Genomic DNA, 27,088 nt, shown 5'->3' with positions numbered 1-27,088 from the left:
TGGTTAGATCGTCTGCTCTAGAGTCGAGAAGTAAGGAGTTGATCCTTATATCGCGGGTTCGAATCCCATTGTGGGACGTGGAGACTGGTCCTTCAGACGAGACCGTATAAACCGAGGTCCCATGTCGCAGTAGATGCTGGTACGAAAAAGATCCCTCACCGCTCAATGGCCCTAAGTGGTGAGCATAGAACAAATTTGCAGCTCTCCACCGGCAAGTGGTGGCGTCTCGATATGAGTGAAAAATTCTCGAGTGGGAAGTTAACCAACATCAATCAATCATCATGACATGCATTGAAGGATCGAATTTAGGAATCACTGTCTAGCCAGTATATACATGTATAGAGTATGTTAGGGCATCGACTATAGTTGGAAACGTGGAATAATTTGCAAAACCTGAAACATGAACCTTCATTTTCTAAGACAGCTTAAGATCGCTGTTCTTGAAAAGAACATTTAGAGACATTTTTTTTAGAACTAAATATGTCCTTGATTGCACTTTGAGGATTCGCTTTTTCCCCAAATGGTCAAAATGTGAATAAAAATTTTAAAATACTTCCCTATAAATATAAGAAACCAAGTCATAGCTGTTCTTGAGAAGAAGACATACAAAAATTATTGCCTACTACATTGTATTTCTATGTAAACATTTGAAACGGAAATGGTTGTTGTTTAGTTTTGTATAAAGTGTGAAGTGAAGTGAAGTGGCAGGATCGAAGTAATTCATTTGCAGGAGACACCCGTTGACCACAGTTAGTGGTTGTCCAATCAAGAAGAAACCCATTGTATTACTGTATTGTATTTGTATACGGTACGTTCATTTCTTGGGCTATGCAATTATTACAAGAGATTCTTCAAAGATTTCTCAAGCATTGCAAAATGCTTTCACAGGCTGACAGAGAAAGGTCGCGCATTTACTTGGTCTAAAGAATGTCAAGAGGCATTTGACACCCTAAGAAATAAGCTGACCAACACTCCAATATTAACGCATCCAGACTTTACTCATCCATTCATTTTAAATACGGATGCCAGCAATGTGTCTGTAGGCGCAGTCCTATCACAAAAGATTGATGGTCAAGAGAGGGTTGTTGCTAAAGCAAGTCGGACATTGACAAAGTGTGAGCGCAGATACTGTGTTACACGAAAGGAATTGCTCGGGGTTGTCCACTTTGTCAAGTACTTTAAGCATTACCTCTATGGTAAGAAGTTCATAGTCCGCACAGACCATAGCTCCTTAAGGTGGTTTTTTCAAAATTTAAGAATCCAGAAGGACAGTTGGCACGTTGGCTGGAAATCCTCAGTACATTCAATTTCGAGATACAACACCGATCAGGTAACAACAGAGCAATGCAGATGCATTGAGTAATGTGCCATGACGCCAGTGTGGTTTTGATCCAAATTGGGAGATGGATTTGGAAAGTGAAAAGCACAAACAAGAAGAAGTGAGAGCCATATCCCAAGCCAGTGAATCAAAGGACGATGATGACGATCTATTGCTGTCAATGAAAGACCTGCAAGACAAAGACAAAGATATATCTCTTGTCAAACGTTGGGTCAAAGAAAAGACAAGACCTGAGTTCAGTGTGATAAGTGGCCAAAGCTATGTGCTACGAGCTTTATGGTCACAGTGGAACAATCTTTGTATCGAGAATGACATTCTATTCAGAAGATTTGAAGAGGAAGATGAAAAGACCATACGCTTATAGGCCATTCTACCAAGTAGCCAACGACGGACAATATTCGAGTACTGTCATGATGTGAGGACAGCTGCACATCTTGGCGTTAGTAAGACAGTAGCTCGCATTAGGCAAAATTTCTATTGGCCTGGTTTGCAAGCAGACGCCAGAATGTACATAGCAGGTTGTGAGAAATGTTGTAAAAGGAAGGGACCTCAAATGAAGAGAAAAGCGCCCATGGAATTGGTTGAGAGTGGTTTACCCTTGGACAGGATTGCCACGGACATCCTGGGAGAACTACCAATGACAGAGGATGGCAACAGACTATTTTACCAAATGGACCGATTCTTTCCCAATGCCGAAAATGGAAGCCAAGACAGTGGCAAAACTTATTGTTGAAGGAGTAATTGCCCGGTTCGGCGTGCCATCAGTTATTCATTCTGATCAAGGTCGACAGTATGAGAGTGCGCTTTTTGAGGAGATGTGCCGGGTTCTACAAATTAAGAAAACACAGACTAGCCCCTATCATCCACAAAGTGATGGAATGGTAGAGCGTTTTAACAAGACGCTAGTGACAATGTTACGGGAACGACCACCATTCAGATTGGGACAAACACCTACCATTTGTAGTGATGGCTTACAGGGCCTCCGTTCATGAAACAAATGGATACACTCCCAATTACCTGATGCTGGGAAGAGAAGTGTCAACACCGCTTGATATCATGTTTGAAATGCCCAGGTCAGTACAGCACATTCCTAAAGACAAGTGGGCCTGGGAATTAAAAGAAACCATGGAAAGTGCACAGAAACATGTAAGAGAGAACATGAAAACAGCCATGGTTAAACAAAAGAAGTATCACGACCAAAAGTTGTCATGGCAGAAATTTGAGCCAGGTTGCCAAGTCTATGTTTTCTTTCCAATTAGGAAGGCAGGTCGCTCGCCAAAATTTACCAGTTACTGGCGGGGTCCTTACAAGGTCCTATCAAAGTTGACAGACCTTACTAACAAGGTTGACTGTGGATGTGGTGGAAACCCACAAGTCATACATGTTGACAGAATGCGTCGCAGGTATCCTCAAACATTACGAGGTGAAACGCCTGATGATGAGAGAACAGCACCAGAGGAAGACCCTGAACCTCTAGGTGATGACGGAGAGGAAGAACATGAGTCAAGTAACCATTTTGATGGAGACGACATCCCTGGAAGACGCAGGAGAAAACCACAGTGGATGGAAGACTACGTCTAGTACTAGGGAGATGTCCAAAATTTTCAGGCATTGCACAGTTTTGTAAATATATTGTAAATAGTTAATCATATGCGGGACGCATATAATCTTGAGGGGAGGGTAGTGAAACGGAAATGGTTGTTGTTTAGTTTCGTATAAACGTTAGACCTACGTTTTTGTTTAAAGTCTTAAACACTAAAAAATATTAATTTTACGATCATACAAGTAGTATGAAACTGCCAATGTACTGGGACTACTTTGGGATAATACTAGTTGTATTGCAGTGCATTTGAGACCTCCCTGATGACGGAGTTGATAAACGTTAGTTCGTTTCTTCTCATATATATGGTTGTAAAACCTGAATAAGGCAGAGAGTTGCGGGGAACAAACGGCTAAGTGTTTTATACTTACCAAAAGCGTAAGACCTGAATAAGGCAGTCACTTGGTTATAGAGAAAGAGGTGGCATACCACAGATAAAGGTGGGGGAAGTGCTAGGAGTCAGTATCGTGAAGTGGCAGGATCGAAGTAATTCATTTGCAGGAGACATCCGTTGACCACAGTTAGTGGTTGTCCAATCAAGAAGAAACCCATTGTATTATTGTATTGTATTTGTATATATATTTGATTATAATCGTATTGGTCAACAAAAACCTGAGTCAACAGGTTAACGAACCTGTGTGTAACGCCTGGTGATACAAGCATATCACCAAACACCAAGCTCGGCCGCATTGCACGTTACACACTGATCACCAATTATCGCCCCATCCTACACTATATCACCAAAGGACATGTTTTCAACAAACTACACTACCTAAAATCCCGTACAAAATATTCGAGAAGTGGTGTCAAGCAGATGTGGTTACTTAAAAATTCAAAGGACCTTTGGAAAATATGGAGAATTTCACTTAGATCAACAAAATTAAAAAAAACATATAATTACGAATTTTTTAACTTTATCCTTACATAAATTTACTAAAGTTAACAATAATGAATACTTTGATTTATATACGAGTACTATATAAACTCTTGAACTTTTTTATGAATTAGATCCCTAATATATATCGTAATCAGCATGTCATTTTTTTGATAAAATATGTAAATATCCAAGAAATATCTGATTTAAATACTGGTACCAGAAAATTAATTGTAGCAATTATGAAAAATAAAATCAATCTATCCGAAATTCATAGTACAAAAACCTTTGATTGACTATAATTGTAAAAAAAAATGATTAATTTGATGAACTATAAGTTTGCTTTGGTAAGATATAGCTAAATATACATGTACATGTATTACTTTTTATTAGGGTACAGAGTGTATATACAATCATTCCCCATGACAAATTAAAGTCCGGGCCTTTGAAAGCTGCTATTTCAGTACAATTTACTCACATTGTCTTTTGTGTTTGCAAATTTGTTTTGTGAAAATACATTCTGATTGTACACACAAGTAATCTGGCGTTGATATTTAAAAAAAAAGATGCTCGAGTTTCTGATTGGCAATGTCCATGTGGTATTTGAAGACCAGGTTCAGGACAATCTACTGGAATTCCCATGGGTACCAATATAATATTACATTCCAATATGAACAGACCTAACTTTGTATTAATACGAAGCAGAATTTGTGTAAAATCTTTTACGAGAAAAGGAAAATAACTTAAATTCCTAAATCGACATTTAAATATATCGACGACGTACCGTTTATTAAAAGTGGTAATTTCTATTCTTATGTCAATATGATACTACTACTGTAAATCACTTTTTATTCGCGAGAACTTTATTTTCGCGTAATAACGCGAGACAGTGTACTCGCGAAAATTTAATTCTCGCGTATAATAGTATTACTTAAGATTATATAGAGCAGTAACCACAATTCGCGAAAATTTTGTCTCGCTAATCAAGAGTCAATGACTATCTCGCGAAATAAGGTGTCGCGAAAATTTAGTGATCTACAGTATATGCCGCTGAGCTTGAAATAAAAAAAACTCCACAAAGTCTGACACATCTCTTTCATATTTGGATATTTTATTTAAATAGACTTAAATGGTAATCTAACAACAAAGCTTTATTACAAACTTAATGACTAACTTTTCAATCGTCAGCTTCCTTACTTGTACAGCAATAAACCTTCATCTTCTGCATATGGGGTTTATATTTCTCACTTGATAATGAAGAGCATGCTCTACGTATGAACTATTTCTAAAATGAGCTAAGTTGTTGTCAAACAAATTGATGAACCAAGAATATCAGCAGTTTTGTTTTAAGTAATCATTCTGTAAGTTCTATGGTCGATACAATGACCTTGTCAGCAAATACAGTTTATCATTTCGTCAAAGACTGACTGATGTTTTCAATATAGATTGTTTGGCCATTATTTACACACTGAGTTGTCTACGGATTTTCTGTTATTTCCCAAAACATGACAAGGAGCACACGCCGGTTGTCAACGGTCGACAAGGGATGCTTACTCATCCAAGTCTCCGGATCTTGCCTCTTTTTAGAGATCCGTGTTTGTTCTTGATTGGTATCATTATTCTCTAATGGATTTCTGAGCTTGAAAACTGTTTGTTATATTAAATATAATAATTATATTAAACATATAGAGATAACGAACAGTACTCAAGATCAAAAGTCCATAAAAGAATACATAATAGGAGCAGAGCAAACACGGACCTCCAAACATCAGAGATGGGATCAGGTGCCATGAAGGAGTGAGTATCCCCTGTCGACCGGTCACACCCGCCGTGTGCCCGGTCCTTGTCATATATATAATTCTTGAGAAAATTTGAGAACATGGAAAGTTTATATAGACAAGCGGGTGATTAAAAATGCTTATTAGCTTTCAGCTCAGCTGAGCTTAATGTCCTTATTTAATTCTTTAGAACAAATCAGCCCTAATAGTACAATTCTCTGATATCTTTGGACTTTCAGTAAGTCGTGGTATTCTTGACCTTACATATAACTGGCGTATTAAATTTACACACCTTTCATCTTCTGTTGAAATACACAAATGATAGAAATTTGGGCGAATTCGGCAAAGAGATGGGGCTTAAGTCGCCTCATCGTTGTCATCAATTTAAAATTATTGATGTTATTCATTTCTTAACCAAAGAGAATCTATTCGCCATTTGAGAAACACTATAAGCTAATTACGCAGCGTTGAAAAAGTCTCGCCTTACTGAAAGTCCAAGGATGGCAGATAATTGTACTAAGTCAAAATATACATACGTGTGTAGGCATCATATTGTAAATCATGACGGCTTATTCTTGGATTTTGTTACATTTAAATCAAGGACCCAGGCATTCAGACATGTGACAATGAGGATAAACTTAAGAAAGAAGTACCTGTGGAGCTGTGGACACAATTTCAATAAGAGACGAGCAACACTTAGTCATAAATGTAGATAAAATCATATTTTTGTTTCGTTTATCGGCTTGTCTAGCAATAGATTTTTCTCTTTCTTTTGTTTTTTTTAAACATTATTATTAATCACATGATAATTTGAGGTGGGGTCGAGTTCTAATAGCTGGATTATTATTCCGTTCTTGACATCGTGTACCGTGCTTCTGGTCCCTATTGTCAGTATATGATACAAATGTACACTGTAGGTGAGTCAATCTTCAGACGTAAAGCACCCAATCTCTCGTCCCAGTGTCAATGGTACAAACTTACCATTCTATTCTTTCTCTGTTAAATCCAGTTTTTTCTTCTTTCTGTATGATCATTATTTCTAGAGTAGAGCATAGCAGCTGGTCTTACATTTTGGTCGCGGTTTGCAGTCAAGCTTCACCTCAGACTATTATTTGTTCACTTCACTCAGAGTAATATGCTTTGAGAAGGAACGGATTATTCTAATTTCATCCTTAGTATAGACAATTCTGTGTTTTCGCTATAACCTAATCATTACATCATAATTTATGCAAACGTAATATTCTAAGTATTATGACATTAAATTTTATTTATATTCTGACCCCTGGTGTTTGAACGGGGATAGAAATTTGCATGCTTAATAATGTCTGTAAGGGGAAATATCCTCACCTTGACCTCAATAAAACTACGCTAGTTTCAAACACTTAGTAAGAGTTATCTCCCTTCCCGCACTCTCGGAGGGAAATTCAAATTCCGTACTATGGTAAAATTTTAAGTAATTCAGTTAATCTTACAACGTTTGGTTTTGTTGTTTGTTTTTTTTTTGTCAAAAATGACGGAGGAATTTTACAGAGGGACAATTACCAAGATTAGTATGTTCCCTTTTTATGGAGATAACGAACTTTATACAAGCTCAAAAGTCCATAAAACAATGCAAGATTGCAGCAGAGCAAACATGGACCTCTAAAAAAATCTGAGATGGGATCAGGTGTCATTTAGGAGTGAGCATCCCCTGCCGACCGGTCACAGATTTAGAATATGATTCATATACTTCACAAGTTTGAAATCACTAAAAATGAATATTGCTTTCTCTTTTTTTTATTTCAGATATCAAATAACATTTTTGTATGTCATTAACAACATTTTCATATAAAATTAGCAATCAAACACAGCCTTTTAAAACCAACATATACCATTCAGTCTGCATTCTAACGCCTTTGTTTCATGACAATAAATGAAATGTAATAATAGTAGTAGTAGACTAGTGAAAAATAAACAAAACAAAACAAAATTATGAGCAAGTGATTCATAGAATCTTTGATATAAAAACATCTGGTGTGTTTATCGCAGTGGAAATTTAAACAGATGTTCATCATAAATCATAGAAAAAAAATGTATACGCGTAACACAATAAAAAATAAAACAGTGAATTAATTAAAAAGAATCATATTCAGGCCATCCTTAAAAAATTGTTGCTTGCCGTATCCCGACTGACTAACCAAAATTCACCAGACTCAAAACTTTTTTAAACATTTCAGGACACGATATTTTTTTTTTCTTTTAAATTCCTCTTATCACGTCAAAAAAATTGAAACTTTCTGGAAGAAAGATTTTCGCAACTACCTACCGACCTGATAATTTAACCCGAGTCGGGAGAGGGCAAGCAAAACATTATTGTAAAGATGGCCTCATCCCTGATTGTTTTTTAAAGTGAATGTGTATCTGTCTTTTGTACAATGATTTTTTTCTGTGTTTTCCACAATTCCCACAATATGTGATTAATTCAAATGAACAATAAATCAGCCATAAGTTTCATTCATTTTAAAGTTATACACAGTCATGGTGTGTGCATTGCATTACGTATAAATAAAAAGTTTAAAACAGAGTTACATTTTCATAAAGTGTATGTTTGTGCGTTTATCAATTGTAATCAATACTGAGAAAATATATGAATACATGAATGTGTCATGGTCTTAGTATAACTGTTTTTATCACTATATACATGTAATGGTGATAATAATTTGTGCAACATTCATGCATTAGCAAACCAAACACAGACTGTGTCAAGTGATGAAAATCCAAGACTCACATTCATTCAGATTTTAGGGTTCTTGAAACTTTTATACAAGACACTTAATGTCCTTCAAGATGTTTTGGCACGTTCAAACTTCCAATAAAACATTTCTAAAAATTGAGATTCTTTGATCATAAAACGCAATAAGTAAAACACCTTATGAAACATTCAGTCCAGGCACACGAAGTTCTCACTACAGACCATGAGATGGACACCACTCTCTATAGAAACATTCCTATCACGTACATGTACCATGCATTCAGTCATCTTTTGCGTAAAAAAATATGAATATTATAGCACCACCTTACAAACAAAAGCATTTACAATACATTCAAAAGATTTTTGCTCTTCGTCAAAACATTTAAACATCATTCGTTCAAAAACATAAATAGCTCGTTTACAATGGTGACTTCTCACACTCCTTTGATTTCCGATACCCACGTAGAAAACATTTCATGTTTGGCGTTTCATCATGGTTTTGCGTTGACTTTTTGAAAAATGAACATGTTAATCGTCATGATGACAATTTCAATTCGAGATCTTTGAAATAATGAGAATTTTCCTGCTGAACTGGAGACACTTGCTTTCAGCACATTTTTCTTCAGTGAAAACATAAGTCCATGGTATAATTTATTTTTTTGCCATGTTCGCAACTGTAATGTCGTTCAGGTGCAACATCATAAAGGTCCTGGTCTGCCCATTCGGCAAAATGATGTGTTTTTATAGATAATAATAATGTATATAGATGGTTTTTGATATTTCTTAGAGAAATAGCTTAGTCTCACTGCTTGCGGATGACCTTTCGCTGTCCGTACATCTGTTGATTTTACACGGCGAGGAGTTCTGTTTCCCGCCACTGATCACGTGACACGGAGGAACAGTAACATTACGAGGATAGTTATATCTCTCATAGTAGTCAGTGCGCCTGCGCAATAAGTACATGGCGAATATTACTAAGGCTAACAGTACACAGACCCCCGCTACGGGCACAGCGATGTAGATGGGGTTTAACATTTTGGAACTATCTTTACTGGGTCCATTGAGTGCGCATGGGCAGTCGGTGTGATCTGCGTCATGCGTTAAGTCACTGTTTGGATTGGCTATTTTATTTTTTGTGTCGTCATAATTAGAGTCTAGATGTGCTATTTCTCCTTTTTCTTTGGTGTCTGCAAAAAAATCAGATTACTAGTTTACATATATCTTACATACAGATTATAAAAAAAATTATTGAAAATAACAAATTGTTCGATTTATTACTAGAAGATGAAAACAGTTTTGTCTTGTTTACTTGGTTAAATATTGATGCGTTATGTTATTATTATTTTTTTTTTTTTACATTTTTAAAAATATTATTTCTTTTTCAGGTTCGTTAAGTTACAAAACGAAATACGCACCGATATTGTTGTGGGGTGGCGCTTGAGTGGGTACCACGTTTTTATTACAGAAATCTTTATCGTTACAGCAGTGAGAGATTCGGAGTTGTGGTAGTTTAGAAGACAGGCGGTTTTCACAGAGTAACGGCTGCCATTGGTCAGAACAACCTGCTTCCACAAATCCGTTGTAGGTTTCGCTGTAGCACCATGTACCCACGCACTTCCGGGTCCCTTGTTCTAAACATTCTTCTGTTGTGCAGTCACAACGCAATCCTATAAAAGACAGTGAAACCTTGTTAATTTAAACATTTGAAACCCAATTAGATTGATAACTTTCATCTGAATATATACATTTCTTTAAAGGTTTATACATGTATTTCATATACGAAAGATAACTTTTAAAATGGCTTTCGTATATTTCATATACGAAACATAACTCTTAAAATGGTTTTTATTTCTTTTCTTAAAATAATTAGATGGCAATTTCTGTCGATTTTTGTTCTGCATGCAAGGTATACTGAAATTTTGTTTATATTATTAATAACAAAGATTTCTTTCTAAAAAAAGATAAGATAAAAAGAAAAATAAAGTAAGATATTGTCCATTGAAAAATCATCCACGAATAACATCCTCTACGATTTAATAAAACTACGGTTATCAGGTGTTTTTCTTTTTATGTATGAGGGAATACACGAAAATACGTCCACACAAACCTGTAGAATTTTGGCAATCCACGTAAATCCCCCCCCCGCGAATTATAATTATTTTAGAGTATGTTATTTAAATATTCCCATGATGCAATATGCTATGACTGGCTAAAATACATTCTCCATAACTTCGTCTTTGTCTACTTTAAATAATATGTTTTAGAAGTTTTGAAAGCGTAAAAAATTAGATTCAAAGGAAACTTCAAACAATGTCAATGCACTGCATGATGAATTACCATAAATAAAAATATATACTTCAAACCATTCTTCACGGGGAAAAAAATAAAAATGAAGAAATTATTTTTGACTTTAATTACAACCGTAAACAATCGTTTCGGTGTCCCTATAGAAAGAACAAGGTCACTTCAGGTGTGAAAACTGGCGACTTGATGACATTGCTGTAGGGTTTGTGTCGTTCATCAGGTATTCGAAATTGTCAGGGGAATTAACATGAAGACTTCCGAGGATTAGGTCTTTAAACTTATGAGTAGCAAAGTTCTTTTAAATAAATAACAGCGTCAAGTCAAACGCACTGTTAATATAAAATTATTGTTTATAAGTTAATGTACTCATTATTGTCTTTATCTTATTTGATTGTCTTAAGAATCTTCATTTTTTCATTAAAAAAAATGTAGAAAACATAAAGAACTAAAAATTAGACAGTGCATGGTAACCCTTTTCTATCTTTATTTCATGAAAGTAAGAACGGGAAGTTTTTTTTGTAATTTATATAAATGAATCTTTCAGAAGTCTCCCCTATTGCAAGACAAGGTCGTTTTTTTAAGACCACGTGACAAGCCTTTTCTTGCATTGTGGATGATAGGTTTCTGTCATAATTCTGTGTATGGTTTAAATCTAACAACTACAAAAACTCGATAAGCTTGGGTTTCTGTGCCGACAACATAGCAGGAAATGATATTTTGTAAAGACACTTGCCGACTTGTCATTGATAAATAATGTTTATCTCTTTTTTTTTTATAACCACAATTTTTTTTAAACAGCTGAGCGCATCTTTAGTCAGAAGTTACATCATAAATGCAGATTTTAATAATCTTGATGAGTTGAAATTCATGAAATTGAAATTTGAATGAATTGCTCCAATGATACTTAAGTTTGCAGATATGTTAATTTGGTTGCAAATAAGTTTTTTTTTTTTAATTTGTCTGAAACAAATCAAAGAAAGCTTTATGTCTATAATTTCATGGTTTGTAGGTAGCATCTTATTTACTTAATAAAAAATGACAAATGCCATTTTTCAAAAAAAGATATGAATTTTAATAAGGAATAATTTAAAATTTGCTTTTTAAAACAGCCCCAGGCTTATTTTGCATGGATTATGTAACAATGTTGAAAAGCAATCTCGGAAAGAATGAATCATGAGTGGCTATTGGTTATTCCTGAAAAATTTAGTAAAACTGCATAATTTAAAGAAACAAACTTTTAAAAAAAATTATAAAAGAAATCCATTTACAAAAGATTATACATGACTTTTTTTTTCTAAATTATGGTAAAATGTACTGGAATTAAATTGTAATGACATGTGCAAAATCCTAAGAAGGTCAATTTATAATATGTAATAGTTTATGTTTTTACATGTACAATATCTTAAATTTTTAGTATTTACCATATGAAACAGTTTATAAGCTTCCTTAACATGTGGATGCTTTTTTTTTTCAATTAAAAAAATTGAGGTTCAAAATATCTGCATCCCGAAATCTCTCATTGTAAAATTTGTTGTAAAAAAAAAATGAAAAATCAAACGCATGCTAGAGGGAAAATAATTTCTCTCTATTGAAATAAGAATTATACAAAATCTGAACTCGGAGAATGCCATTTTACACCCCCTTTAAAGTCAATTTAAAGCTCTCTGCATACATATATTTCATTTTATAATGGAGATGTAACAAGCAGGGCTTATCAAACTTGTTAATGTATCCCACTAAAACGTTCCGCCTCACGGCACACGTGATACTAAATCGTCACGCATGACTACACTCGAACGAAATATTTTATAACATCTGGGAAATAAAATGGTTAAAACAGGCTTGTATCCTGTCCTGTATATATTAAGTTTAATTTATGACATCGAAGTAGATTTGTCGTCAGGTAGAAACATATAATTTTGTAAACAGCGCATAATAAAATATTATAATAACCAAATTGATAGCAATCGCCATCTGCCATCTGTGTGTAAGGAAAAAACACATCTTTATATCTTCTGAATAAGTGACAAATACTCGGCTATGATTAATAGCTTATTCATCTACATCTCCCTTAAATAATAAACATTACATTCATGCTGCTGAACTCGATTTATAAAGAGCCAAAGGTATTGATAATTCAGTTCGAGTGTTTTTGTTGCTGTTTTATAAGAAAATACTTAGCTCTTACAAGTCATGTTGGATAGGCTTAAAGGCAAAAAAAAATGTCGGCGCTGTAAGACTCTGAGGAATCCTTTAGAAATTGGAGGAAACGCTTGGAAAAATATTCAGTGTAACTTAATTTGACAACTCTGTGTGTGTGTGAGTGTTTCAAGTTTTCTAAAATCAAAGACATCTTTTTCAATTCTCAGTCAATATATGAAATGCTTTGCAGAAACAACTTTTCAGACTTCCTGCCACTTATAAAGGAGACAATCATATGAAACCAATTACACAAAACGAAAAAAAAACAACAAAATTTGCGTTTCTTGCAATTTACAATCCGCAAAATTCCGCCGACAAATCATATTAACGCACAGACATGTTAAAATATTTTCAGATCGTTCGCTGGTTTGTTTGACATTAGGCATCACAGACAAACTTGAAAGGAATTGACGTCTGATTTTATTAGAATACAGAAAAAGGGATGCCACTATGTCTACAACCAATGATTTTCAAATGGTTCCTCCGAGTTATCTTGGGATTTATCGATAGACACTCAGCTATCTCTGGATTTATCCTCTAGTCATTATGTGCTTTCAGTGTTAATCTTCTATACACGAAGTCTCATTGACAGACAAGTTTTTTGTCTCTGATACAATAAAATAGAAGGCTATTGATGAATAGACACGATATCTAATCAAAGATGGCACAATCCTAACAGAATAAATTTACAATAGCATTTATGAATTTTTTGGTTCATTAAAGAATAGACACAGGGAGAAAAACATAAAACTGTACACAATGCATCTCATTACTGAATTCAGACTATGGTTTCTACATGTATCTTGTTTTCCATTTGCTTTTGAAATGCTTTTTTCAAATTGCAATCCATTCTAAGGTGAACTGGAATCTTGCATTAGGAGAATTACATGTTTCTTTAAATCACGAGTCTATGCCTTTGCAAAATTCGTCGGATGTGAGTAAAAAAATCCATGATTGACAGATACCAGAATTTTATGCATTTGTTTGTTTTTATTAAGGTTTTTAAATCATTTACAATTTTTTTTAAAGATGTTTAAATCATTTTAAATCTTTTGATATTCAACACGTGCATAGAAAAATGAACTTAGACCTGCATCTCATATCAAAAACAAAGCAGGTTCTTTATATAAATACATGTACGAGGAGGGTGCTATTTTATCATTGAAGTGAGAGATAACACTTTATGTTTGCATTTAACTTGTTCTGGAACAAGAATGAGATATACCGCTGGGTTTTTATGGGACCAATGATACAGCAGCCTGAAATAGACGACATGTTTTAAACTTCTCTGAATAAACGAACACTGATAGTTATAGCTGCTACCTCCAAACACACATAGCAGCAAGGCTGGTCCCAGGGAAAGGAACAGAATTTGCATCATACGTACACATTTATGTACTACACATTGTTTGAAACTGAGAATTTTATATGAAGAAAAATTTAATACTAATTTTACAACATGTACATGTAAGTAACTTTTAACTCTCTGCATACATTCTGTTGAATGTGTCTTTGAATTACTTCATTGAGAATCCAGTAGCAACGGGACGCTGTATTATCCGATCTGTTCTCCAGCACACGTATAATGAATACATGATAAATATTCCAGATTAAAACAAATTATGTTATTTTAAATACAGATTTGGAACAATATTAATATAGCACTAATTGAGTTCCTTGCTAAATCCTTATTAAACATATGCATACATTAACACTATATGAAAACGAAATGTATATATACTGTATATGTATATACTTTTGGAGTTTTGCCCCGTTTTATGTAATGGACTTACATGATTATTACCAAGATACAGTACGTAATGGACTACATGATTATTACCAAGAGTTTGCTCAGTATAATGCCAGGAGTGAACAGGGGCAATACAGCATGTTTTTATCACATATTGTGGACCCCTCATTTAAGAGTCTTTATCAATACACGTTGTCATAGCTTCGTCAGTCTTTAAAAACATAAGTTGTTCTAACTTCGTCACTTGATGATTGAACGCCGTGTCAGCCAAATAGTGCCCTGACGAGCTAGCTAGTTAGAGTTGATGCTTTTGGCAAGGTCTGCAATAACGTGTAGGTTTTCCATGCAGAAATAATTGCTGACTTATTATCGTATATTGCATCAAAATTAATTTATAAATTCTGTTCTTTCTCCTGTTTATAACACTTTAATTGTGATTTTCTCAAGTCTTCAATTCTCATAGAGATTTCCAGGGAATGGGTCTGGTATTAGAATATCTGAGAAAAAAATTAAAAAGAGTTTTGGAGAACCCAAAAAATGTAGATAAGTCCTTGAGAATTAGGCATGGTTCAATTGTTAATTCTGTTAAGCGTTCGCGGTATTAGAGGGAAGTCTTTTGAAGACGTTATAGCGAGTATAGGATTAAGAAGAAAATTCCAGCTGCTTACACAAGAGAATTACGTCAAAACTCATCCGTCGCTCGAAAATGAATTAAGTCGTTATCTTTAAATTCTTTTCAACTTAATTAGAAATGTTAGCAAAAATATTTCAGTGAAGTTATTTCATGATAAGAAATCCGGAACATTTAAAATGAAAAAAAGTTGAGAATTTGACTGCAAACATCAGACGATGAATACTTTATGAAGTCAGTCTTTAGATCTCTGGATGTCTTGGTGACCTCGCGCTTTATCGTAGTCGATCTTTGCATGTTTCTGTTGTCACCGTGAGCGAATTAATGTTTCCCCTGCTTGAAATCGTGTTTGTGTAAGTTTGTCTCCCTCCATAAAAGGCTTGTCCTCTAAGTGATATCGACAGAGCAAACATGGCTCAATTTATAAAGTGCAGTCAATTTAGATAAAGAAAAATACTTGAACGAAGTCTAAGTTCCCTACACCTCTTGCTTTTCTGATATCATGTTTTTAAGGTTTTATTTGCCGATAACGTATCGATATGATAACCAAAGGAAAGTTGGATCTGGCAGAGAGTCTGTAATACTGAAAGACTTTGAAACCCTTAGACACAGAAGTCAACCAAAACTACCCTAGTTTATCCTTTATTACGCCGTTTTAATTAAGGTTTCTCTCAACTGGTTTTAAAAATACTAAAATCGCAAGAGAGAGCCTTCAAAATCCAGGTTCATCTTTACCGCGCACTAAAATTTAGGATTCCTAGAGATGCACTCTAAGCATTGAAGACAAAATAATCATTCTTCACTGTTTTTTTTTTAAATAATGTAACTATTTCTAGATTGTGATTTTGATTTCTTTATTTACATTTCACGTGTTGTGTTCTGCAATTTTAGAAAACTTCAGGTCGTGGATCGGTTTGATTTGGTCACTACAAATTCCCAAGGATGTACAAATTGTTCATGATCATTGATGTGAATTGCTGTCCGCTTCCTGCCCAAAACTGTATAAAAACATTGACAAAATAGAAAACAGAAAGAAAAATCAAGTCGATCTAAGGTAGCGATCGGATGTCTTAGTCTTTATAAAATTATTCATAACAAGGAGAAATTGCAAAAGAAAAACAAGTGTGATACTAGTATTTCGATTAAGCTTTGAAATAAAAGAAATGTTCAAAAGTTTCAAGCAAGTTTAAAAACTGTCAACAATTAAATCAGGCTGAAAGCGAAAAACGGATTCAGCTGTACATCTTCTGTCGAATCGTTACACTCTTTAAATTTTTTTTTTTTTGTGTAATCCTAGAAAAATAAGACACGTGCTGGTGTTTCAACCTCATCATTAATCACGGCTTAATTACATCAAATAAAACTCTATAATTTATACACATTAATACGTCATAGATCGCAAAGCAGCGGCACCATTAACCCAACCATTCCGCGCGATCTTGTGTTTTTGTCCCGTACAAAGTTTTCCCTCAATAAAAACTTCAACACGGTTGCACTACAAACGATAAAACGAAACCCGAGCCTCCTTTCAATACAGCAGGGCTAAAGCTTTCCAAGTTGTTCTTGGCACGAGGGCTTCGCTTCTGCTTCTGTTATAATATAGAATGGTACATATTTTGAGTATACAACTACCAAGTCATTTTGCAGTTGCAGTTAATTGCTTGGATAATCTTCATACTTAAAGCTAAACTTGACTGATACGTACGTGATATATGTAGTACGTTTGGGAGGTACATGTATACGGAAGGTACATGTAAGTGGGTAACATACATGTGTACTTGTACGCTCGACGGTACTTTTTCTGAAGGCTTTGTAGGTGCTGCCTCGTTTTGGTATTCTTATTTATTGTAACAAGGTTTTGATTACATTTTAAGAGGTGTCTCTTAACATATACACTGTACATCGAAAAGTCATGTTACGGTTGCTGCAAACTAGATAGTATACCATTAAAATGCTGGACTTTAATGTTATCACGTGTAATGTCATTCTCCTGTTTTTGAAGGTAGAAAAGGACGAGAAAGGTGGGAAGAGTACATGAATGAGACACCATACAAATATTTTTTTTAGATTATAAAATAAATCTAACATTAAAAAAACCCTAGCTATAGTTCACGCCGTTACCGAAAACACAATAATATCGCATTCTGTCTGTCCCTTACTACTAAAAACTGTTTGTATTACGTCACAGGAAAGGGAATTTCATTTCAGGAACAAATGATTTTGCGATAATGTCTAATTGCTTGTCAAAACTGCCGGAATGTTGCACGCCACTTGTCAAAATAACGAAGGCAATATAAGCTAATTTTCAATTTTCTTCGTCGAAGTTTCTCGTTTGCAGGCGACCCTAGGTGGCGCTTTTTACGGGAGAAAACTTAACGTTCAAGGAATGCGATAGGACGTCTTTGTTTCTTGATAAAAACACGTCAGCATTCGCCCATTTTCAGCCGTGATAAATGATTCAGTAATAAAGAATACTCATCTGCAAACTGCAATATTTGATGGCTGTTATTAAATTAGCTCCTTTTTATCTTCATAAATCACCCTTAATTTCTCCGTGGATTTTTTTTTCACTCATTGCAATCAATAACAGAGTGTATAGCAGGAAGAAAGAACATCTTTAAGATACAAAGATAACTTTTATGGATCATGACAAACATTATTTAAAGACAAGAATGGGTGTTTGAAAAATATTACTCTAAGGAAACCAGCGAGAACTTTACATAGATTTAGAGATAAATGTGTAGTTCAGAACAATTTTATGCAACCTTTTCAAAACTTTTCAGGAAACAAGATTTGCTTTTTGTTTGTTTGTTTGCTTTTTTGGCTGCTTGAAGTCTTTAATACAGTGCCGTTATGTTAAAGAATAACAGTGAATGTGTATGGGGTAAAAAAAATAACTGTGTTAAAAGCTAAAAACATATACTAGTAATGCTGTATTGCACATAGAGAGAGGTTTATCCATCTCCACACAAATCCTTTACCCGAAATCTTCGTTCTGAGACCCCCGGATTCGTTACGGCATTGCTTGCCTGTTTTATGAGAAATCTGACCTTAGAACTATCTACTGCGTTTGTTTGACTCCGAGACAGGAACAAGTAAATTCTAATATACCCCGCGTACCCTCACCAGCCCCTAAAACTGCATGACATTGTTATTTCAAAACTCATTACACAATCCTAACTGATAAAACGATCTTAGGTCCCTAACAACGGGAAAGCGAGAGGATCTAAGGTCTTTTGTAGCTAATCCTACCTAAAGTAAAAACAAACATTTTATCTCCCAAATCGCGTGCTTAAATATGCGTTTGTAAAGCACTTTTTCACAATGCTATCGAACGGACTCCATTTGCTAAAATGTTTTCCAAGTTAAACTTTTTTGTGTACTTCTAATCTCGGTAAAGTCACGCCCGGAACGAGAATCGTCGTCTGTGTGTTCGTTGACAACGACGAATTTTTGATTTCCAATAGCCTGGTGTCTCGGCAGACGTGACGACTAAATGATTCCATATCGTCTGCTTAATGTCGTCCATTAGTAAAGTCCCTGGGCGGATAATGCACGGAAACGTCCCGACAAACGATTAATAATTTATTACAAAGTTAATGTAAAACAGGAAGAAAAGAGGCATGATAAATTCAAATAATTTCTTCTTGGCATTTTTTTTATCAATTAGAATACATTGTCGACGGATTTGCATTAAACACTAGTTTATCTCTTTACTGTAAAAGAAAGACATAATTTATCACTACGAAATTTAAGATTTCATATGCATCACTATAATACTACAAATACGCCTTTACCACGAAATCAAGTCCTTTTCCTCACACCTCGAAAATTTGACCGTACGAAAATATGTGTTTTCACAGTATTTATAAAGTTACATACTGTAATTTTAGCAGAAAGTAGAGTTAAATCTGCATTTTTTTTAGATCTATATAGTAATCATACATTTACGTATAGATTATAAGCATTAATTTAAAGTCAAGATATTAAAATTAAGGTTGAATCTATAAACACAAAGACATGGTGTGTCCATTGTAATTAGGAATATGAGCCAAGTCTAGTTCTTCCTTATTTATCTATGCGCTTTCTAAAAACACATTTTAATCTTGAATATGCATCTCCGCGAATTCATAAATTATGGAAAAAGCTACTACTTGTCATTGTGCATTATATATTTTTATTACAGATCAAGATGGCAGCCAAGTGCTCGAGGGAAGACATATGTTAAATTAGAAAACCTGGCATAAATTTACATTTTCGTTATTCGTATGTCAGAGAGAGAGAGAGAGAGAGAGAGAGAGAAAGAGAGAGAGATTATCATTTTTAAATTCTTTGTACTGCCATTACAGTTCAAAAGAAATTTGTGAAATATAGTGAGTTAGTAATTTAATTATTAATTTATATGTTCTCTACACAATAAAATTCTGAGTATTTTAATAAAAGATTATAGATTATAGTGTTTCTTGAAATACGCTTTTGTAAAAAAAAAATTTCAGATCATCCCTCATCAACTTTATTAAAACCAAAATTGAATACAGTCTTTCTACATTAAGAAAACAAAATAATTAAAATTACAAATAGTGACAAACAGACAGAACTTTTATTTGAACGATATTTAAAATGTCACCGTGTTCTTTACTTGTGAGGTCTTTCAGAAGTTGTCGAGTTATGAATTTAGTTTTGAAATATCCTTTTCCTTAAAATTCCACGATAGGTCAAAGATAAGATTAACAGGGTAAAACTCGAGCCGTTTCTTTGTTATTTCGCCTTTCTCTTCATCTCGCCATAGAGCCAGGGTGATCATTTGTAGATGTTTATCAAATTCAGTTTTGTAAGGTAATACTATAACGCTCATTTCACTGTCGTTTCAGAGAGCCGTTTAAATTTTTCAGTCCCTCTCGGATCGATTGTTCAGTCGAGGTAGATCATTGAAAAACCTTCACAATTCGCCCTGCAATTTTGGAGTTTACCATAGCGTGGACAATTTGATCTGACAGACGAGAACATTCGGCTGACCTCGGTTTGATGTAATCGGCCGAGGTGTGCCGAGTGACACGAGAACAGTGGCGAGTTCCGGACGGTCCGGAATTTCTGTTGGCGACACTCGGAACTGAACACAATAGCCTTATCGGGGACCGATCTAGATCCCCCTGGCGGAAGGACCGATACTTCAACAACGATCACATACGACGGCCATTTAAAGTACACTGGAAACAAAAAGCTTTATGGAATTAAATGTAGATCCCCAAGTTCGTCGCGTGTCATTGGTTTCAATAATCTCTCTCTCTCTCTCTCTCTCTCTCTCTCTCTCTCTCTCTCTCTCGGTCTGTTGTTTATAAATTTATCTTATACAATCATTTAACATTTAACAGAAACCTATCTTTGTGGATGCCAAACATGGTATAATTGAGTCATCATAACATTAAAAGATTTTTTATGAAAGGGAAATACAGAAATTTGAATATCTCTATTGAAAGCTAGAAGGTAAAATACTACACATTGCCACGGTTTGTAGATCTTACTTTTATATGACACTTCAATCAAACATTAAAAGGTTTAGAGAAGAGTGGTCTTGCTCTACATATATGAAGTTAAATGCTTTTAATACAAAGATCAGTTCAACCAAAACCGTGAAATTAACAGCCCCCTCTTCTTATTTGTGTTTCACATTGTCACATCTGATGTTTTCTTTCCTGTTTATTTATACCAAATACATGTTTTCGGTGGATGACCAGAGAGAAGGGGGAAATTGGTTTCATAGCTTCTTGTACATGTATGATTTTTTAATTACACAAATAAGTGAATGGGATTGGGCAGCAGACAAGACCTATTTTAGCCCTCTCCCTAAACATGTATGTTGGAGTAAGGTTCAAGAAATTGAATAAATAAATTTTTGTGCATTTGATAATTCTTTAACAGTGACTGGATAAAGATGTAGTTAAAATTGTCACTTGACTCTCATTCCTAAAAATTTGTTTTCGCCAAATTGATGATCCTCTGAAGTCGTGGGTTATCTCTCTTGTTATATATGTATCATTAAAACAGTGCACAGTTTCTTTTTATACAATACAGGTTTCAGATTTCATGATAAAGATTAGTATTCAACATTTTCTGTGTTTTTAGACGAATATGTTTTAAGAATTAAAACTTAGATATTTTATTTCAATGCAAAATTAAGAAACATTAGAAACTTTCTTTTCGAAAAATTTATGAAAAATCTTATGAAAAAATTATTTATTCAATATTTTTTTTGTTTCATTGGTATTTCAGCTAACATATTTCTTACAACTTACTTAAATTTGTTTTAAAACTTCTACATTAGTTTTCTTTCTTAGCGAGCTCGAGTTTATCGAGAGTTTAATACCATTTTGTCAAAAATATCTGTGAAAATTCAGCGAATTTTTCCCCCTCCCTAATTTCTGTATCTTTCTCCTTCAAAGTAATATTATCTCCAGAATCTCTCTGTAATTTCCTTTCTCTTAGAAACTTACACAGGGGGATAAAATAAAAGATGTTTATTAAACATTTAAAATGAACATGAGTTTTTCGTAAATTTGTATAATTTACCGCGAGGTCTGCAAACTTCACGCACGCTAACTTTTCCTGTATTTCCTCCTCAAGATGAAAGACGCTCTCACCACCGCGCGCTTAAAGAGACAAGAGCTAGGATGAATGTGTATCTAATTCACCCCGGAAATTATCAAATATTATTAAACGTAAGATAATGAGTTTTGGGGGAAGATGAGAGAAAAGCCCCGAGTGAGTGAGAACTGTGCGTCTGTTAATATTTGAATTTTTATGGTCGCTTAGACTCACGAGCTTATAGTTATTTTGGTAAAGACAGTCATAACTGCAGATTAATATATTTATGAAATATCTTAATTAAAAAAGCAAATATCAAAAATTTTCCGTTCCGCGGCCGATTACATCTCCCTACAAACACACGAGTTGGAAATGAAACGAGAAATCGCATCAGAGCTATAAAGAAAAAAACCGTTGTATTGATTCGAATGGTTTTTTTTCTGCATAGTGCCAATGCTTGTGGAATCCATTGGCGGATCCAGAGGGGGGGTTCCGGGGGTTGGAACCCCCCCCTTTATTTTTTGCGAAGTGGAGAGAGAGAGAGAGAATAAACGTTATCTGAGAAAAAATATTTGTACGTCTAACTTATGTATTGAATAGATAGATTCCCATACATTAAGTTTCTTCAATTCACCTTCATTATTACTTTTTTTTTTATAAGCGAATGGTAGAAAATATTTTACTTGTTTTTATGAAACTTACATATGAGTTGTTAATGATATGATATTCCTGATCTCTGGCTATATATATATACCCTTTTTATCAAATATTTTGAAGGAACTAACATAAAACTCTTTGTTTTAAACCCCATCCGCATCAAGATTACACCCCATTTTTTTCAAATTCTAAAAGAAAATTCTTTTTTTACTCTAATTCGGAAATACTGCAGATCCAATTTTATAAGGCTTCGATCATTAGTTTTTGAAATGAGTTTTTTTTTTTTATTCTGACTTGGGGTACCTTTTCAAAGAAAGAAAAGGGATGTAAACAAAGATATTATTTACCACAACATAAGATCTTTCAATACGTGTGTGAATCTTTGCTTGAGAGTTTGTATGCGGGGGTGGGGGGTGGGGGTGGGGGGGGGGGTTGAGGGACACAACCCTGGAACCCCCCCTTTCAAAAATTGCTGGATCCGCCCCTGGAATCCGTATTTCATTGTGCTAGTTGTGTGTTCGCCTTGATTAGGAGCGATTTATCATTAGTGATCTGCTAATTAAGTAAAGACTGTGGCGTCTAACAGGCGAAGTCTTGGAGAAGCCAGGTCCGGAGAAATATGCGCCGATCGTGTACAGTCAATAGTTAGTCTCCCCTCGACATGGAGAGCTTTCGTTTGAAAGCTTATTAATATTTTTTTATACATCTTTTCTCTGCTCTGAGCTTTCGTTTTCGTTATGCTTGATAAATAATTTAAAGAGAAGAGGCTACTTGAATGGCATTTTTCCCTCTCTCTCTAAATGTTTTTGGAGTCAGAATTTGTTGTTTTCAGAAGCAGGGGGTAATTTTCTCTCTAGCGAAGTACTTAGACCTATACATTATTTAAGCAGCAGGATTGATGTGGGAAATTTAATTTCATTTAGATTTTTGTCAGTACTACATGTACTATGAATTTACAGAACTCCCAAAAAACTGGAATAAAATTCTTATAAGATTTCTCATGCAAAAGTTTCTGTAAGCAAAAAACATGTAAAACAAAATGCTTTTACATCTTAGTGCGAAAATTGTGCCATGGCATCTACAAAGGTGGATCTAGGGCCGGCGCACCGGGTGTGCGCCCTCCCGTTATGAAATTTCTGGATCCGCCGTTGATCTACATGTACGTGTACCCTCCCCCATTTCTCGACACGAACTTTCTATACCCACGTCGTCAGAAAGACTTCAAGTCATTCGAAATTAAGATCAAAATACTACCTACATACGGAATCTATTAATTCCACATTCGATACTAAAGCACGCAAAATCCATAACAAACAAACTGACAGGTCTTATGTATATACAAACAATAGAGTTAACCTGCTAGCGGGATGCTACTTCTACCAGCTGACTAGAGGATAAAGTAAACACACAACACGGCGATTCCAGCCCAGCTTCATGTACCTTTCTTGTGCACAATAATTAGATGGCAAAGGATAAAATACCGTGTTCGATTTTCAGTATTTACTTTTTCATGAAATGTTTTTATTCAAGAGGAGCAAATCTATTTTTTTTTTCCAAAATTCTCTACAATATACAAGTTCATATGTAGGTAGACTTTTTAAAAAGTGTATTAAATCTTTCATTTATGACAATATATTGGGTTAGTTATTTTTCATCTATGGATAAATCTTGACTGATAAATTATATCAAAAAAATAAATTTATTGAGAAAGGTTATGTTTTTCCCCCAGTAAAGAATCGTAAGAAGTTGACGAATCTCTACCCCACAAGATGTTTTCTACCCGTTTTTCCCCTCTTGTAATAGATATATTTACTTAAGCTGAAAATCACTTTCACTTAAGTCTATAATCCAATAACTCTCCCGATATAAGAGACCCCTAAACCTCTAAACGGTGCACAATTGAGGAGGAAAATCGCCTTTATGACCGCTACAAAGCCATCACCCCGGGACTTCACTTCGCTCCGTTAAGTAAATAAACAATATTTACCGATTTCATTGATGAAAAATCACCACTTGAGCAACATGATCCGCCAATTTTAATTCAACGTAAAAAAAATCCATTGTTTGCAGTACGAAAATATTAAATTGTTCATCAAGGTTGCACTCTATAATCATATTTTAAGGATTTTTTTATTTTAATTTCAATGTTTGATAATGTACTTTATGGGACAGAAAGGAGACTCGCGTCTTTTAATAATCTACATTTAATAAAGTCATGACTTCTTTTGTCCTATGGTGTAATGTTCGAAAAGCAGACAATGCATTAAAACAATATGTCGCCATTGATGAATAGACCAAAATGACACATCAAAAAAAAAATGTCAGGCCCAACCAGTCGTACCTAGGAATAAATAAAACGTAAATTCCTAATACATGACCGTGTCCCCGGCCTCGTAAGGCCATGTGGGGTTAAGGTATAGAAACAGTTGACGTTTTTCAATGTCCACTGTGAAATGAAGATATATCATATGGACTAACTTCACGAAGCAAGATACCAGCTTTACGACTGACAATCTTCTTATTCAGGCATTTATCAAAATTAAATAAATATCTCACCTGTCGTATATTTCAGTAAAATTCCCACAAAGTAGAGAAAGAATGAAGAATAGGAGTATAGATTCATCTTCTATCGATAAAATCCCCTCTCCACATAAAGATAGGATCCCAGCACGTGTAACGATGTATATTTCTCTGTTCGCCTATGTTACGTTCATGTGCGAGGAAATATACACACTTTATGACGTGTTACCCATTGTCTTAAGGAAAACATAACATGTCACTCGATGGCAGATCCAGAAAATTATGCAAATGAAGATGCTCGTTAATTGCTATTAATTAGCATTTCTGAGGAGAGAGAATTAAACTAATCCGACCTGTTTTATCGCACGGTAATGTTATAAGAATCCATTCTTATAGACTGTGTTTGCCAGGTTAAAATCTTTCTCGCTGGATAGGGAATATCGTACAGTGATTTCGATAGAGACGTGAGATAAGGGAATTTCCTGGTCTCTGATTGGTTAATCGTTTTGTTCCCTTCATTACCTCATAAAATAAATACATGCCCCCGTGTTTACAATTAGTTACGGCAAGACAGAAATATTTTTGCTTTTTTGACGATTACCCGATCATTTTTAAATCGTCTACATATTTTCTCTCTCAACAAAAAACGTACTCGTTGATTTTAACAGAGGAACGCTATTTTTCTCCCCGCTCTCCTATGTCTTTGTGTTTTGTCTTTCCCATTTCTTAATGCAATCACCGAATAAAATTGTCCATCAAAATGATACCTAAGAATGGTTATAGCTCCCGTTACATTAAAACAAGCGTGTTAAGTTACAGCTCATCACCTACACACAATGAAAAACAGAGAAAACGAGAGACAGAAAAAAACCCTCATATAACAAGAGATTTACCCTCGAGTCAAATTTGTTTTAATTCTTTTAAAATGCAATTCAGGGCGTTTATGGTCCCTACGTACGAGATAAAAGAATGGATGATATGAGCGCTGAAAGATAACAGAAATCAGATGTTTCATTTATATACAGCGCTACTGTTATATCGGCCTTTATCAAAGGAATTATGACATTGAAAAACTACACAAGGCCTTACCAAGGTTCTTTTTTATGTACGCGAGCATACACACTTTAGCACATATTTTTCCGACGATCGAAACTTATTAAAGATGAGTTGACGAAAACGATGATGATATTGATGAAGATGATATTAATACATGATGAGAAGATGAAGATGTTGATGAGAAAATTGTGATTTTTTTGAGAAGATTCAGATATTAATGAGACAAATTGAGATGTTGATGAGAAAAATTGAGATGTTGATGAAAAGAATTGATATGTTGGTATGAAAATTGAGATATTGATGTGAAGATTGAGATGCTAATGCAAAGTTTACGATGTTCTTGATATGTACGTGAGCATACACACTTTAACACAGATATTTGACGATCAATTTGACGAAAAAAAATGATTATATTGATGAAGATAAGAAGGAATTGATGCATGGTTGAAATGTCAATGAGAAGATTGAGATATTACGGAAGCCCGTTGGTGCCACGTACGAAAAATATTTTATCTGGCGGCCGCCACATAATTTATCTGGCGGCCGCTATATAACACCTGGCGGCCGCCACATATTTATCTGGCGGCCGCTATATAACATTGGCGGCCGCCTCATATTTAACTGGCGGCCGCCACATAATGTTTAGCGGCCGCCACATTATTTATATGGCGTCCGCCAGATAACACCTGGCTTCCTGATGCGCGCGCATGTTTTAACGTGTGATTTCAGAGGTGGATACAGTGTAAAAATTATAATAGCGACATCAATCAACCAAACTTGTAAGAGATTTATTATGAACCAACACTTCAATCTACACTTCTAGTAGATATGTTTTTGCATAGAGCAGATGTAATATTTGATTTGAATTATGAAAGTATTTGTAGAGTGTTTCGGTTATTAAGAAGCCTCATCAGGGGTCACGGACATAAATCACGGTGTTAGTTTTAGGTGAGACCGGGTTATCTCGTCACCTATATTCTTGTGTTTGCTATGATTGGTTGATAATTAGATAAAGTTTTTGCATTTTGGATTTCTAAGAATGGTGTTCCAATATTTCAGAATTC

General features: G+C 34.8%; 2 protein-coding genes across 2 annotated transcripts; one reads left to right on the top strand and one right to left on the bottom strand.

Moving 5' to 3' along the window:
• The first annotated feature begins 2,305 nt into the window (after positions 1-2,305).
• Positions 2,306-2,920, top strand: LOC134250084 (uncharacterized). Its single transcript, XM_062732435.1, has one exon. It carries the CDS (start codon positions 2,306-2,308, stop codon positions 2,918-2,920), a length of 615 nt encoding a protein of 204 aa, XP_062588419.1.
• A 4,431-nt stretch (positions 2,921-7,351) lies between these two features.
• Positions 7,352-25,419, bottom strand: LOC134250086 (uncharacterized). The gene is made up of 3 exons (XM_062732438.1): positions 25,005-25,419; positions 9,738-9,989; positions 7,352-9,509 (listed from the first exon to the last, which is right to left on the bottom strand). The coding sequence occupies exons 1-3, from the start codon at positions 25,069-25,071 to the stop codon at positions 9,106-9,108; spliced, it is 723 nt and encodes a 240-aa protein (XP_062588422.1). The 5' UTR covers positions 25,072-25,419; the 3' UTR covers positions 7,352-9,105.
• Between the last annotated feature and the right edge of the window lie 1,669 nt (positions 25,420-27,088).

This window comes from Saccostrea cucullata, unplaced genomic scaffold (assembly GCF_032062105.1).
Source record: "Saccostrea cucullata isolate Sc308-1 unplaced genomic scaffold, CSIRO_AGI_Scuc_v1 ctg1873, whole genome shotgun sequence".
Lineage (NCBI taxonomy): Eukaryota > Metazoa > Mollusca > Bivalvia > Ostreida > Ostreidae > Saccostrea > Saccostrea cuccullata.
This window is presented reverse-complemented; position numbering and strand designations above follow the sequence as displayed.

What these genes read in the sequence shown, in the direction of transcription:
- LOC134250084 (XM_062732435.1), top strand. Translation starts at nt 2,306, where the DNA reads ATGGCTTACAGGGCCTCCGTTCATGAAACAAATGGATACACTCCCAAT.
- LOC134250086 (XM_062732438.1), bottom strand. Translation starts at nt 25,071, where the DNA reads ATGAATCTATACTCCTATTCTTCATTCTTTCTCTACTTTGTGGGAATT. An exon ending in TTTACTGAAATATACGACAG is followed by an intron (nt 9,990 to 25,004) that starts GTGAGATATTTA and finishes TGTCTTTTATAG; the next exon opens with GATTGCGTTGTGACTGCACA. An exon ending in GCCACCCCACAACAATATCG is followed by an intron (nt 9,510 to 9,737) that starts GTGCGTATTTCG and finishes ATTTTTTTGCAG; the next exon opens with ACACCAAAGAAAAAGGAGAA.